General features: G+C 36.0%; 3 protein-coding genes across 3 annotated transcripts; 2 read left to right on the top strand and 1 right to left on the bottom strand.

The window, feature by feature from the left end:
- Positions 1-1203: 1203 nt before the first annotated feature.
- Positions 1204-7236, top strand: mRpL32 (mitochondrial ribosomal protein L32). Its single transcript, XM_019059424.2, has 4 exons — positions 1204-1474; positions 2460-2711; positions 5345-5487; positions 6735-7236. Exons 1-4 carry the CDS (start codon positions 1384-1386, stop codon positions 6852-6854), a joined length of 606 nt encoding a protein of 201 aa, XP_018914969.2. The 5' UTR covers positions 1204-1383; the 3' UTR covers positions 6855-7236.
- Positions 7237-7330: 94 nt separating this feature from the next.
- spn-F (C2H2-type zinc binding domain-containing protein spindle-F) lies at positions 7331-11175 on the bottom strand. Its single transcript, XM_019059422.2, has 4 exons — positions 10313-11175; positions 9712-9803; positions 9048-9240; positions 7331-8388 (listed from the first exon to the last, which is right to left on the bottom strand). The coding sequence occupies exons 1-4, from the start codon at positions 10782-10784 to the stop codon at positions 8081-8083; spliced, it is 1065 nt and encodes a 354-aa protein (XP_018914967.1). The 5' UTR covers positions 10785-11175; the 3' UTR covers positions 7331-8080.
- Positions 11176-11341: 166 nt separating this feature from the next.
- fh (frataxin) lies at positions 11342-13764 on the top strand. The gene is made up of 3 exons (XM_019059423.2): positions 11342-11753; positions 12436-12556; positions 13300-13764. Exons 1-3 carry the CDS (start codon positions 11530-11532, stop codon positions 13549-13551), a joined length of 597 nt encoding a protein of 198 aa, XP_018914968.2. The 5' UTR covers positions 11342-11529; the 3' UTR covers positions 13552-13764.
- Positions 13765-13936: the final 172 nt, after the last annotated feature.

Genomic DNA, 13936 nt, shown 5'->3' with positions numbered 1-13936 from the left:
AACGTTCAAATTTTACAACTCTTTCAAGATTTGCCTAAGGAGAGGTCAAATGGTCAAATTACCATTCAAGAAAAGGATACCTATCGACGATGAAATTCCCAAACCACGTATCTCGTTCGCGGTGTCTAAAGATTTCCGCTCCTGAATTATTTTTTTAAAAGGAGAATTAGTCAACATCACGCCTTGAAATTTTTTCAAAATTTGCCTCGCACAGAGGAGAAAAATCACGGAGGTTCTAAGAGTGGACGTTGAGTAGTTCTCCATTTAAAAAATCAAGTAGGACAAGAAGTCAACACCGTCACAAACCGAAATACGTGGTTTGGTTGATTCATAATCGCTGTGTTTAAATCACAGGTACCAAGGAAAAAATCTACTACTTATCAATTTACATAACGAACTAACTGGCATTATACTTCAACAAATCTGGCATTTTAAACCCTTTTTTTAGGATCCCTTTACGAACATACAAATCGTTACATTTTTTATCTATCTACTTTAAAACTTAGCCAGGAAGAGCACGTCCTCTTAAAATCCAAAGTAGGTAGGGGCGGAGGGAGCTCCCCCCCCCCCCTTCCGAGATGACTGGGTCATATTTTAGAGTCTGAATAATTTTTCTTCCTTCCACGCACATGTCAAAGATGATCCACGAAAACATGGAGTTTGATTGCGGTGTTTACAGGTGTATCCGCTCCTTCAATTGCTTAGGGGAAAACTACCCACTATTTTTTTGTTTATTTTTTACTGTATGCATGCGAAAAACCGGGAGCGTTGAAGTCAACTCAACGACACCTTCCGGGTTTCCAAAGTATCACAAACGCCATGCGATGTTTAAAAAATTTCGCCGCCTTTCTATTTTTTCTCAGAGAAATTGTTCAATATGAAGCTGCTGTCCGAAAATTTCACTGAATTTTCTTTGCGCTGCCGATGAAATTCAGTGAAATTTTCAAACAGATTCAACCAACAATTCCTCTGTCAAAAAAAAAAAAAAAAAAAATTGCGGCAAAAATTTTGAAACATTGCATGGTGCTTGTGATACTTCGGACGGAAAGTGACGACAACCGGATATGAATTTTTTAAAATCTCCCGCGGTTTTTGGAGTAACTTGGAATTAACCAATCACAATGTCTGGTTCAGAATTTGCCAGTAAAATTCCCGTCATTTAGAATTTGGAATACAAAAATAAAAAACAAAACACGTTCGTGTAACCTAACCTAAGTGGAAGTAAGTTCTTAGTTCATGGAAGTACTTGTAAATTGTGATAAGCCGTGGAAGAAACCATCAAATTAAAACTTTATGCGACAGTGCGTTCTCACATGCCAGTTCTTATCTCGCTCGTGAACTCTAATAATTCTTTTGCATAGCATATACTTTTGAATCAATAGAATGGCCAGTAACATACTCATCAAATGGCGACAAGCTTTTTTCAGTTTTGAACAGCATTTTCGATTAACATTTGGTTTACAGCGATTTCCAGGTAAATGAAAGTCAGTGTCTTGGTCAAAATTGAAACAAACTTTGGATCTTCCCATAACCACCATTAACAAAGGGAAATCTCAGCACTGAATTAGGGGTGTTCAAACAGATTTTTCCGGGAAAGCTTTCGGTATGGTCTTTTACCGAAACTGGTGGCAGTACCGACAGTGGCGATGATATCGTTAACAGCCCGCCTTATCGGAGTTTTGAGAGCTCATACTCCATGCATTGTTGCCCCGTGTGTCGCTTTGTCAGATTGCCTGGCGCAGCAATGTGTCAAATAGATGCACACATGGCAACAACTCATTTTTGTCAGCTCCGAAAACTCAGATCGCTACTGGTAAGAGCGCCCTTATTGTAAATTTTTCTTGGCGGAATTGATTCGGTAGCTTACCGACAACTGATAGAACAGCCCTACACTGAATATGTTTAGAATACCTACCAACTCTTGTGAGAGTCTTTGGTTCTAATCCACGGGACGCTACTTAACTCTCTGGTTCTTTTACTTTATTAGGTATGTCAAAGACTGTTAGGCAGTGCATAAGCTTATCACCACAACGTCTTAAATTAGCGCTCTGAAAGATATAGCTGGATCTTTTACCGCAAGGTGAGACCATAGATTTTGTGGCCATGAATCTAATCACTTCCGATGCCTTGTGAGAATCGTCGATAAGTTGACTTGTGTAGCTATCGCACAAACATCACCTGTTCTGCATCTTCTCTTATTTAGAATCATCCCTAACATTGAGAGTTTGACAGTGAGCTATCAGCTTATCAAGGGTTAATGCAGAAGGCGAGAGATTTCCTCTTTGGGTGAATGAAAAGAAAGGAATGTTGAAAATTCCACTACGATGTGGAAATTTCATTATTATAATTTTAGGAGATATCCAATGGTTGCCACTAATTTTTGAGTCGCTACTTATTTGTTATTCAGCTTATGAGTTTTTTCACTTTTGCCCTCACACAGGATTTTACCTCTGTTTTAGATGATTTATCTGTTGCCTTGACAAACAATCACCCAATCCCAACAAATACATCCTCAAGGAAAGAATTTAGCATCAAAGATATCATCGGTGAAGGAATTCTATGGGCTGTCCCGAAAAAAAGACGCACTCTTGAGAGGCGCCAGCTAAGGAGGTTTGGCATGCTGGATCGCCATTTTAAAATGTTGATACCAAAAACAGACATTATAACTTGTAATGTTTGTGGCCATGACTATGAAAGAAGACATCTTTGCGGTAAGAATATCAAATTTTAATGTTTAAATGTAATTTTTTTATCAGCAGTTAAGCAGCTTCACCATCTCAAGAGCCACCCATAACGTGGTTCCTTCAAAATTAATTTTTTTTAAAAAAAGAGCCGGTAGAAGTCAATCGCAGAAGAATTTGGATAGCTGGTTTATTTTTTTGTTTAGAGGCATGAAACTGCAATGGAAAGTTGTTGTATCAGTAGGAGGCAAATTAATTTAATCGCACAGTTCATTCCTGATAGCTCTGTCCACTACAAAATGCCACAATTGTCAGGACCTCAATATTTTAAAATCATCTGAGCATTATTCCATGGTTTCAATTTTTTAAAGATGAATTTTAGAGGTGTCAAACAGCTTCATAACTCGGAGATTTTCATAACTGCAAGTATTCAGTTTCCTTTGATTTCAATTACTCTGTTCCAGCCATTACTTCCAGAAGAAGAGCTGCAAACAACAGAATGATTTAGTGGCTACGTCATAGTTCAATGGGCCTGTTGCAAAGTGTGGGGATTTGCAAATTGATAACTGATTCCAATCGCAAATTTCACAAATAGAATAATGGCGCTACTAAAAAAGCTTGAAATGTCCTCATTAACTTAAAAGAAAGCTGTTGTTGGAACCGACCCATTCGCAGAGGTCACTTTTATGAGGGAATGGATCCAGTACACTCATTACGTCACATCTCTTGACAAACCTGGTCTTTTCATCATTTACAATGTATTTTCCCATAAAGAATTGGCAGCCACTTTTCAAATGCAAATATCGAGTCAATCGATGATTTTTTGACCAAAATGGAATTCAGAAATGGATTCCTTGTACATTTAAATGGTTGAAACCTTCATTGGATAAATAAGAACCGACGGAATAAACCCTATTTTTGAGGTAAACTGTAGTCAATGGGCGAATGTTTACATCCATCATAGTGATAACAGAAATGGTAGTTAGTTCAATATTCAGCCATCCTCATGGGTTTTTACCTTTTTGTAACTATTTGAAGGTAAGATTTTTTGTAAATCAATTTTTTAGTACCTTAGGATCATGTTAAAAGCTGTAGCAGTATAAATTGTTACTTATTAATTCAGAGCACACTCTGGCAGTCTAACGCTCAAACCATGGATGTTCTGTCAATGCGTGTAAATCATTCTTAACTCTTTAACAAACATCTTAAAATCATTCAGAACGCTCCCTTGTTTTATACATTTATGTTACTTTAAATTCCGGTGTATTTGTAATGTAACAATATGCAGAAAAATGTATTGATAAGCCTGGTAACCAAAGAAGGATCCTACATCTACTTTCCTTGCCCTTATCTTGATCATACCGGTCCCCTCAACTCATCAGTATTGTCAATGGTAAGTTTTTTTTATCACCAATGATTGATACTCTCATTTTGGTGTCTTCAGTGGAACATTGAAGGGTGAAATATCTAGAAATAACAACAAACTCGCTAAATCGAGGTTTCAGCGTTGGACTGCCGGAGCGTGCTCTGAATTAATAAGTAACAATTTATACCGCTGCAGCTTTTAACATTATCCTAAGGTACTACAAAAAAAAAATTGATTTACAAAAAAAACTTACCTTCAAATAGTGACAAAAAAGTAAAAACTCATGAAAATGGCTGAATATTGAGCTAACCACAATTTCTGTTATCACTATGACAGTTGTAAACAATCGCCTATTGACTACAGTTTTCCTCAAAAATCGGGTTTATCCTGTCGGATCTTATCTATCCAATGAAAGTTTTAACCAATTAACTGTCCAAGGAATCCATTTCTGAATTCCATTTTGGTCAAAAAATCATCGATTGACTCGATATTTGCATTTGAAAAGCGGCTGCCAATTCCCTATGGGAAATTACATTGTTAGTGATGAAAAGACCAGGTTTGTCATGAGATATGATGTAACGAGTGTACCGGATCCGTTCCCGCGCAAAAGTGACAGTTTTGTAAATCCGAATTTTTAGGTGTTTTTAAGTTGATTTTTTGGAGGTGTCCGGTGATCAAAAAACTCCAGGAAAATTCCGGTGATATCAGGAGCCTTAGTTCTTTCGATTAAAGCAATAAAAAAAAAATGGAGCAACAGGCCCATTCTTGCGACAAAAATGACCAATTTAGTGCTATCAATAAAATACACGATAAATTAAAGGCTACTAGTCAAATGCTAACAATATATCTGGCAATTAGCAAGGTCCTGAAAAGTGGGCTTCATTTGAGCAAAATCAATGAGGAAAAATAGTACAATGTTATTAGCTCTCAGGTTGGTGATCTCAATGTGACCTACTGGCTAAAAGCCAAAATACTTGTTCTCAATTTCAGCTACAACACTGATCGAAAATATCGCCAATACAGAACAGTTTGCACATGAGTTTATGATTGGTTATATTATTTGTTTTGGTTTGAACCAAGAGTTCTATACTAAATCGAAAGACCTAGTCCCTAAATCAGTCTATTATGGATCCTCTTCTACAATCCCTCCCTGTAATAATTAACTTTTGAGCACTCATGAATTTCACATTTCAAACGCTTGTACCATTTTTTGCAGTCTTCTCAGAATTAGAGGGAATGGACACCAGCAGTTCGCACACAATTCAAAAACTTTAATTCATTATTTTTTTCATTGCAGGGAATTGTTATGCCAAAGTGAAGAAGGAAACTGAAAGTATCAAAGAGAAGATAGAGGCTGAATTAGGTCTAGAGCCCGTTGAGCAAGAAGTAATCGTTTTGTACAAAGGAGAAAAAGAACAACAGCCCTCCGAATATTGGCAGGTAACAGAATTTAAAAAACTATCTCATTTATTCAGCCTCCCAAGAACTGGCAATTTATTTTTTCAACTTATTTATTACTGACTCGATATTACTTGGCTGAATCCATTAACGTTTTCGATCCCTCCACCATTTACAAGATTCATTAATTGTGCAGTAATTGAGGTGCTGGGTGCCGAAAGGGCATTTCTTGGATGCGGTATCTCAAAATCTCCACTAATATTTCATCCATTGTGATAAAATCAAATTTATGTAATTTTTTGTCACTTTTACTAAATATTCTTTATAATTTTACAAAGCTGTAAATGTAAAATTTCAGAAAATTCACCCAATAGTTTCCTCCTCGAAATAAAAATTAGCACTGGAGATTCTGGAACACCACAACTAAGAAATGCCCTTTCTGCATCAAACACCTCAATTGAAGTATAAGTACTTTAAGATATGAAATTTTATTACTCTTTATAAATTAGTGCTGTAGTAATTAAGTAAGCAGTAAATTTAACAACATTTTAATTTTTGGTCAGACAGCGTTTGAATAAAGCTCTGCGAATCTTCAATGAACTAATCCCGCACCAAGCCTTGGGAAACATTCCTGAATCTGAACCGAACCTTGAACCTTGAACCTTTTTTTTTCGCAAACAGAAAGTCGTCATTCACACAAATTTTACTAAAATTTGAAAAATTGTCCATTAACTCAGCTACTACAGTTTGCTGATTTAATATATCAGTTCAACCAACAGGAAAGCTTTAATCAAGTTGATGACACTAATTTAGAACTACCGTTCGAAGACTTGGAATAGCACTGAATTTTAAAGGACACCATAAACTCTCAAAATTTTTATGTGCATTTTTCAAGTCAAATACACAACTGACATCCACACCTATAAGGACCTGAGATGTAGACCTCCAGAAGGGTGTTGATCAAGATGTCTTGTCCATTCATAAACATATGTTATGACCCTCTTGAATTCTTTTTCTCGCAGTAAATAAATACATTTATGTATGTGCCCAATATATATAAATGTATCTGTTTACCTTTATGAAGTTTTTGCTCGTTTTTAGGGCTCATATTTCAGGGCTATTTATTCCACGTTGTCAAAGATATTACAAGCATATCATTTATAGAAAATCCATCAGAATAAATTCTCAGAGAAATAACCTAAGTTTTCCTTCACTTTTTCATTATCAAATTCATTATGAGTAAATTTTTGGAACTCCTCGATTATTTTATGTTCTCCTTTTCTTTCCAGGGGAAAAGAATTGTAGAGATTGACAAGGAACGTCCCGCATGGTTCAGCAAAAATCTAATGGAAAAAAGCACTGCTGGAACATCTGATTGTGTTGATGTAAAACCTACAGAGCTCGCTTAAATTTGGAGTACTGCCTGATATGAATATTGTTGATCCTTTTTTTTATGTTTTATAGTATATTTTAAGTCAAATGTGCGAATTACGGTGCAGATAAACGGCTTGAATGATACTTTTCCTATGTATGATTGATTCCATTTGGAGCTTACAAAAAACTTCTTCTTGTGCTATGAAAAGGAAGATACAGTTTTCTTATCCTTCAATCTTCTTCACTCAAGCATCAATGAAAAGCAATTGTCAAAAAACCTCATTCCATGAAAAGTCTCATTTTAAACCAAAATGCAAGCACCAGCAATGAAAATAAAAACCTGAAAACTTAGTCTTTTTTCAGGAATGTAAAATTCATTGAATAAAATAGTAATAAAATAAAAAAGTGTCACATATGTATGATTCTTTTAAAACAAGATCCTGTATTAAAAAAATTCATGAATAAATAAACACAGAAAATGGGTATGTGGAATGTACTTGAAACACATTAATAGAAAGGCACAGCGAATACTTTAATAACAAAAAATTAAATCTCCTGAATTTTTACATTCATTCACATTTTTATCATCACAGATTGAAAAAATAAATTAATTGAATCTATCGGTTCAAAAGCGACCCATCTCCTTTTTTAAAATTCTCTTTCATATCTTCTCTTGTGACCATGGACTGTCCTATTTTCCTTTTTTCCATCAAAAATAATCCTTAGCATCTCACAAGTATTTTTTCTGAGAGGTAAAAATATAGGACATACTTGGAGTGGTATTCATAGATGTTCCGTAAACGTTGAGGTCACCTTAATCTATGTGATTTGTGTGGGTTAAGGAAGCCTTAACGTTTAAGGATCAACGATTAATATGACCTTCAGTGAAGAAAGATAAATGAAGGTTGAGAAAAAGAAGATGGATCATTCCCAAACTGACAGATTCACCTATCGAAATGGTCGAATTATAAAATACATCTATAAAACTAGGGGACTGTAAAGGTTATACTAATCTAAACTATTAACATCATTATTAGAATACTTCAACATTCTCTGAGAATTTTCAATTACCTAATCACTGAAGAGTGATCAATTACTGTTTGAATGAATTCTCTCTCTTCCATACTGCAATTGTCAAGTGATTGCTACACACTGTGTAAATAAAGTAACAATTAGATTTACGAAAATTATGATTCTATTGGATGTAGAATATAAAAATCATTTTAAAAAATGCAGATATCATTTTAACTGAAACAACAATTTAGTGGGGTCCAAGCACCTCAAACTGGTCTAGAATACTGGTGACTTCACTTTCATCATCTTCAATAAAATGCTCATTTACATGATCTTGGAAGATAGTAAAGTCCTTGCCATCATCATCCACACACTTAAAAATCCTGGCACAGATAGGACAAACTCTAGCTCCTGAGTTTTCAGTATCTTGTACCATTCCACTCTCATCAATGAAATCCTTGTCTGTCATGTGCTGCAGAGGAATTTCGACGGCAGCAGAAACATCCTGCGATTTCCGTTCTTTGCATGCCGGACAGCTTCCTTTGGATTGAGCCCCTTAAAAGAGAAAATCATTAATTTTTTGAGATGGTTTGTAGGTAGTTGTTTTGAGTAAAAGTTAGAGTGTTAGACAGAGTGTGACTTTCAGTGCATTGGAGTGATCAATTCAATTCTTATCAGAGCTATCAATGAAGAAAATCCAGATATCTGACACGCTATGCAGAGTGCAAATATTTTGAGCACAGAAAAGTAATGACATTGCAGGCGAGCTAATGCACCAAATAAAAAAAAAAAAGAACAAACCAAGACCTCTTTGGAAAAAAAAGTGGGCGATCAAGAAATTTCTTGCTGACTAATCTTCATTTAGTTCTGGGAGCAAACGACATACCCTTACTTTACAAATGCCCCTCCCACAATGCTATTAAAAAAAAAACGGATGTGCAAAAAATAGGCTATTGAGCATAAGACTTAATATTCATTAGGTACCTACACGCGGTGTAATGGGTAGGTCGCAATCCTCTTTCACCTATGTTAAAATTGAAAAATCAGTTTGTTAAGTACGAACATTTTGTTCTACTTATCCTTCAGAGTAACAATTCACAGCATAAGCACATATAATTATTTCCAAATCACCATTCTTTTCTTTGGCATGGCAGAATAGGTGCATACTTCCTCCTATATTTTCCAAGAACAAAAAGTAGGAGCATGATACGTACCTTTTTTTTTTATTTTTTCAAGAACAGAGAGTAAAAGCCTTTGTTGATTCACCACAGTCTTTTCCATTATATTCAACTGGTTCTTGCAGTTTTTCATTTCTGCCAAAATTGCATCACTGCTAACATCACTCACTGGGCTCTCAAAGTCGCCACAAGATGAGAGTTCAGCCTGAATTTTTTGAAGTTCCACCATCTGCACAGATAAGATTAAAATACCTAATTAGTAAGCCCGGTAATTTTTTTATGATTGAATTTAATATTTTGGAGGGGTTTCACTACGAAAATCAATTTTCACAACAGGATGACTTCCTTAAAATGGCACCTCCTTGTTTATTATCCTTATCACATTTAGGGCTAGTGCATGATTTTCATTGTTCAAACTTGAATTTAGGTTTAAGCGATAAAACGCGACAACTTTTGCCCCATTAAATGGGGCAAAAGTACGTATTTTCAATTTTTTTTAAAAAATTTGTCCGGCCATGGATTTGATTTCTAAATTCGAACAACGCAGGGCACTTGTGCGTGAGGGCTTGCAGTAGGTGCCTGACCTTTTTTCCCGGCTTAAAAGTCAATTCGGTCACGGAAATACAGGAAAAATCAAAAAATGCATACTTTTACCCCCACCTATCCTAGTAGCACAAGATTAATTTTGAAAATACTATACCTCTTTGTACTGTTGCTCCAAATCAGACTTCTCTTGTTTAAAGCTGTTTAAAATCTTTAGGGAAATCTCCTCTAAGCTTTCATCTCGAGCACCTGGAAAAAAAGTTCTAAGTTTTAAAAAGAAACTGAAAAAGAAATATAAGGAAAATGAGTCGCTACCCAAAGGGGATCATCCGACTGCAAGATTCACAGAAATGGACCAATTCAGAAACCTTTCATGTTTCAGAAAAAAAGGAACCAGCTTCCTTAAAGCTCTATCTAAATTTTAAAGCAGCTGTAAAAGAATCCTTAGTTGGGCCTTATTCTAAAGGCTCATGCCCAGGGGCTTTGATCTCTTTTTGAGCTAGCAGTCAAAATCTGCTGAGACGTGAGACTTTACAATATAATAAGTCACACATCAAGTCGACCACGCAAAAAACCCAGGGCAAATCACCTAAATGCTACTTAAAGACTTAGGGACCTTGATGATACCTCTTCACTTTGAGATTTCTGATAAAATCCACCGGCTTCCTATCCTGGGCTGAAATAGTCTATGGACTATGTTCAGAAATCTCAATGAGGCAATTTTGTTTGGTACTTACAAGTCACACAACCTTACGTACCTGTGACTTTTTTATCCAATTTGTTAACTAGGTTTAATGAGTTGTTGGGTTTGGGAGCAGAGGAAGTGTGTTTGTTCAGTGCATCTGAAATTTTGTTGAGGTGGTCACCCAGTGTTTCGTTGACTTCAGTTAGTTGTGAAAGCCTGGTCCATAGCTGTTTGTTTTCGTTTGCAACCATGAAAATGTGGTGAGTAAGTGATGCTTTTTGTTTGTTCAACTGAGTAACTTGCTCCTCTAAAGATGAGCGGGTTTGTGTCTCTTCATTGCTGGATGTAAACCTTTGGTTCTCGAGTTTTAGCCGCAAATTTTCCTCCTCCACTGATGTCAAGCGATTCTGTAATTGTTGACATCTTTCTTTCATGGTCTGCAAAGCCACTTGTAGAGCATATTTAGATGCAGTTGTTTCATCCATTGAAACGTCTTTAAATGACTGGAGGCCAGAAAAAATGTTCTGATCTTTATCGTTGATCATTACTGGGTTGCCAGCACAAGTTCCACATTGACAACAAAGGGTGGAGCTTAAAAGAGCACGGTTAAAGTTTATTTTTTAAATCCAGATTTCTGAAAGATGGGAGAGTTGGGCTGATAGCAAGTTAAAGAAAAGGTTTCGAGTGGAGACTAGAGCCCTTATCGGTAGAAATTTTCCAACATCACGGAAATCCTTGGACGATAAGAATTTAGGGGATAAGTAACACTTCACAAAACAGTGCCAAAACTTTAATTAAAATCACAGATTAGAATTTTCCGGAATACTTCAAGTGAATTAAAGGAACTAAGTTGACAACTCATATTACAGATTTAATCACTGATTGATACACACATTCTTAGAGGGTTTCAGTTCTTTTCGCTTGAAGCTCTTGATAAACTTGAATTTGAGGTTACCTACTTATCAATCAAGTTTTTATCAACATACAAAAAAGACGTTTTTCATTGGTCAGTCATTTTTTTATGTTTGAGGTTATGTTTACTAGTCCATGCTTTGATTGTTTTCATACGCTCTTATCACTTACTCTCCTTATCGCCTTATCACAGAAAAGAACTTAGTAAGAACGAATCAGTTTTCCAAATTTCGTGAGTTTATTTTGTAACTATTTTATCTTACACAAATTGTTTCGGTGTACACTGAGTCAAGCATTTCTTACATTTTAAAATGTAATTTGATCGAATGTGCTCTTCTAGCTTTTGTGCAGCTCATCTACTTACTTATTCACAAAACAATGTCTTGTGCCATTTCAAATGGAAGATCTATCCTCCAACTAATAACGCTTAAAAATACTCGGACTTCACCACGTTTTATGTATCAATCCCTGAACAGATTATCACTGGAAAGAAACGTAATAACTGACATCAATGTATATTCAACAATCCAGCGGTCTCTCCTAAGTCCCAAGTTTGGAACGCTCTGTAGCGCTGGGCTTCCTTTGAGCAAAAAATTTTCCCAGTAAGTAGTCTATTAATTATCTATGCATTACGTTGACAAAATGAATTCAAATTAGTCCATGGTTTCTTAAATGTCATCTCTGTGATGTTCGTTTTGGATGGAATCAAGTAAGGTAGTGCTACAAAACCAATGGCTAACTCTCATATTTAAGCAGCTGGCTTTATCAGTGAATTCACAACCTCATTGGTACTGGCATATAAGACTCTTACCCAGTGGTTTGATGTACTGATTTATTGCCCCCCTCTTTGGAAGATGAGATTCCAAGTACTTCACCTAAACTTCTAGATAAATGAAAGAATTGGCACAAATCTAGATTTCAGCAGAGGTAATCAGCCGATTCATAAGCAGTGCAATCACCTTCAAATTTTTATAGGCAGTTTTCACATCACCACTCAAACTTTTAACTCAGCGCCTTGCGTACTTTTTCTCACACAAGACAACAAGGTCAAAAGATTTCTGCATAAATAAATATATCTAAAACAGTGCATTATGCAACAGCAAAGCGAATGCTGTAGCATAAAAAATGGCAATTTCGCAACCCGGCGCGTCTAACCCAAACTGCAACCAGTTTTAGGCGTTTAGGGAGATACTTCGTCAAGTTAAGTGTTCAAAATTTGAAAAAGCCTTGAGGCATTTTTGGCCGTTTTTTCACACATATCTTCAAATTTGCTGTCTTTTTCAGAAATTGTAACGAGTTTGATTACCATAAAGTTTGCGATGAAACATTAGATTCCCTCTGTGAATATTTTGAAGATTTAGTTGAAAATTCAGCACATCTTACTGCAGCGGATGTAACCTATGGAGTAAGTATCTTTTTTTCTCCTTCCTTACATGTAATTACTCCTCTCTTTAAGTGACCCTCTCTCTCTAAAACAGGGGAGGTTTTATCTGTGATAATTTTATTCATGTCAGCAGTCAGTGAAGGTACAAATGTCAAATTCTTAATACTTTAGCTACAACCAGTACTTACCGAGGTGAAATAGAAAAGAGGAATATGATGTTTCCTTTGAGATCAGCAAGACAGCAAGAAAACAGCTATAGGTTTTTAATTTTTATAAAATTGAGCCTTATAGTTTTATTTGAGATACTCTTCCCAGAATGGTCAAGTTTCAGATCATTTAAAGTTTCGTTAAAATTACTCATACTTAAAGCTCTATAAAGGATTCCGATCCATACAAGGAAATGATTCCTAATTTCCTCTGAAGTACGTGAAGTTGAAAAATATGTATGCAAAGATTGCTCATGATACTGTCTGTGTGTGGGATCAGTGTTCCCGGGTGCTTCGTGTGCGAGATCCGTACGCTCTACCGCTCTCCGTGCTGCTATTGGCTGAGCGTCATTCTGTGACGTCACGCGTACGGATATTTTAAGATAGGGAACGGTTTTCCCATGAGGTTTTGGTCCGTATGCGGTCCGTGTCGGTATAGGGAATGTCCGCGCGGCACGGATAAATCCGTACGCCTGGCATCACTGTGTGGGATTCTCCTTTGAAATTTATTTTATGACTTTCAATTTTTTCACATCTTCAATTTTGATTTGCCTGCAGGATGGTGTACTCACGGTAAATTTTGGTGCTCCTCATGGAGTGTACGTAATCAACAGACAAACTCCAAATAAACAAATATGGCTGAGTTCTCCTACCAGTGGACCTAGAAGGTATGATTTTGAATCCAGTAAAAAAGCCTGGATCTATCGACACACTCAAGAATCTCTTCATCAACTTCTCCAGTCTGAAATTTCCAAAATAGTTAGACAGGAGGTGAACTTTTATCAATGTGCCTTCAGTGGCCAAGATTAAAATTTAATTCTCTATTTAAGCTCTTGTCATCTTGTGAGGTTCATGTTTTTATTTTTAAGAAAATTGTTATTTCCTTCATTTGCACATACATGTAACTATATTTGTCTTACAATTGAAGCAAGGATCGTGAAGTGAAGGAAAATTGTTTAGGTTTGCTTTTCTTCAGAGCGTTATTTGATGTAAAAAGAAAATAAATAAATATATCTAAGTAGATATCTATGTTGAATAAATTAAACCTTTCACACAAACCATAGCTTTTAACGAAAATAATCAACAGACAATGAGGAAGAAGCTGGTGAAAGCTTAGCTGTTTTTTGCTGATTCACTGTCCTTGCATCCTTGTATTATCCCTATGGGCTGTAAAAAATTGCTAGACCACTATCAA

Source organism: Bemisia tabaci, chromosome 4 (genome assembly GCF_918797505.1).
Source record: "Bemisia tabaci chromosome 4, PGI_BMITA_v3".
NCBI classification, from domain to species: domain Eukaryota; kingdom Metazoa; phylum Arthropoda; class Insecta; order Hemiptera; family Aleyrodidae; genus Bemisia; species Bemisia tabaci.
This window is presented reverse-complemented; position numbering and strand designations above follow the sequence as displayed.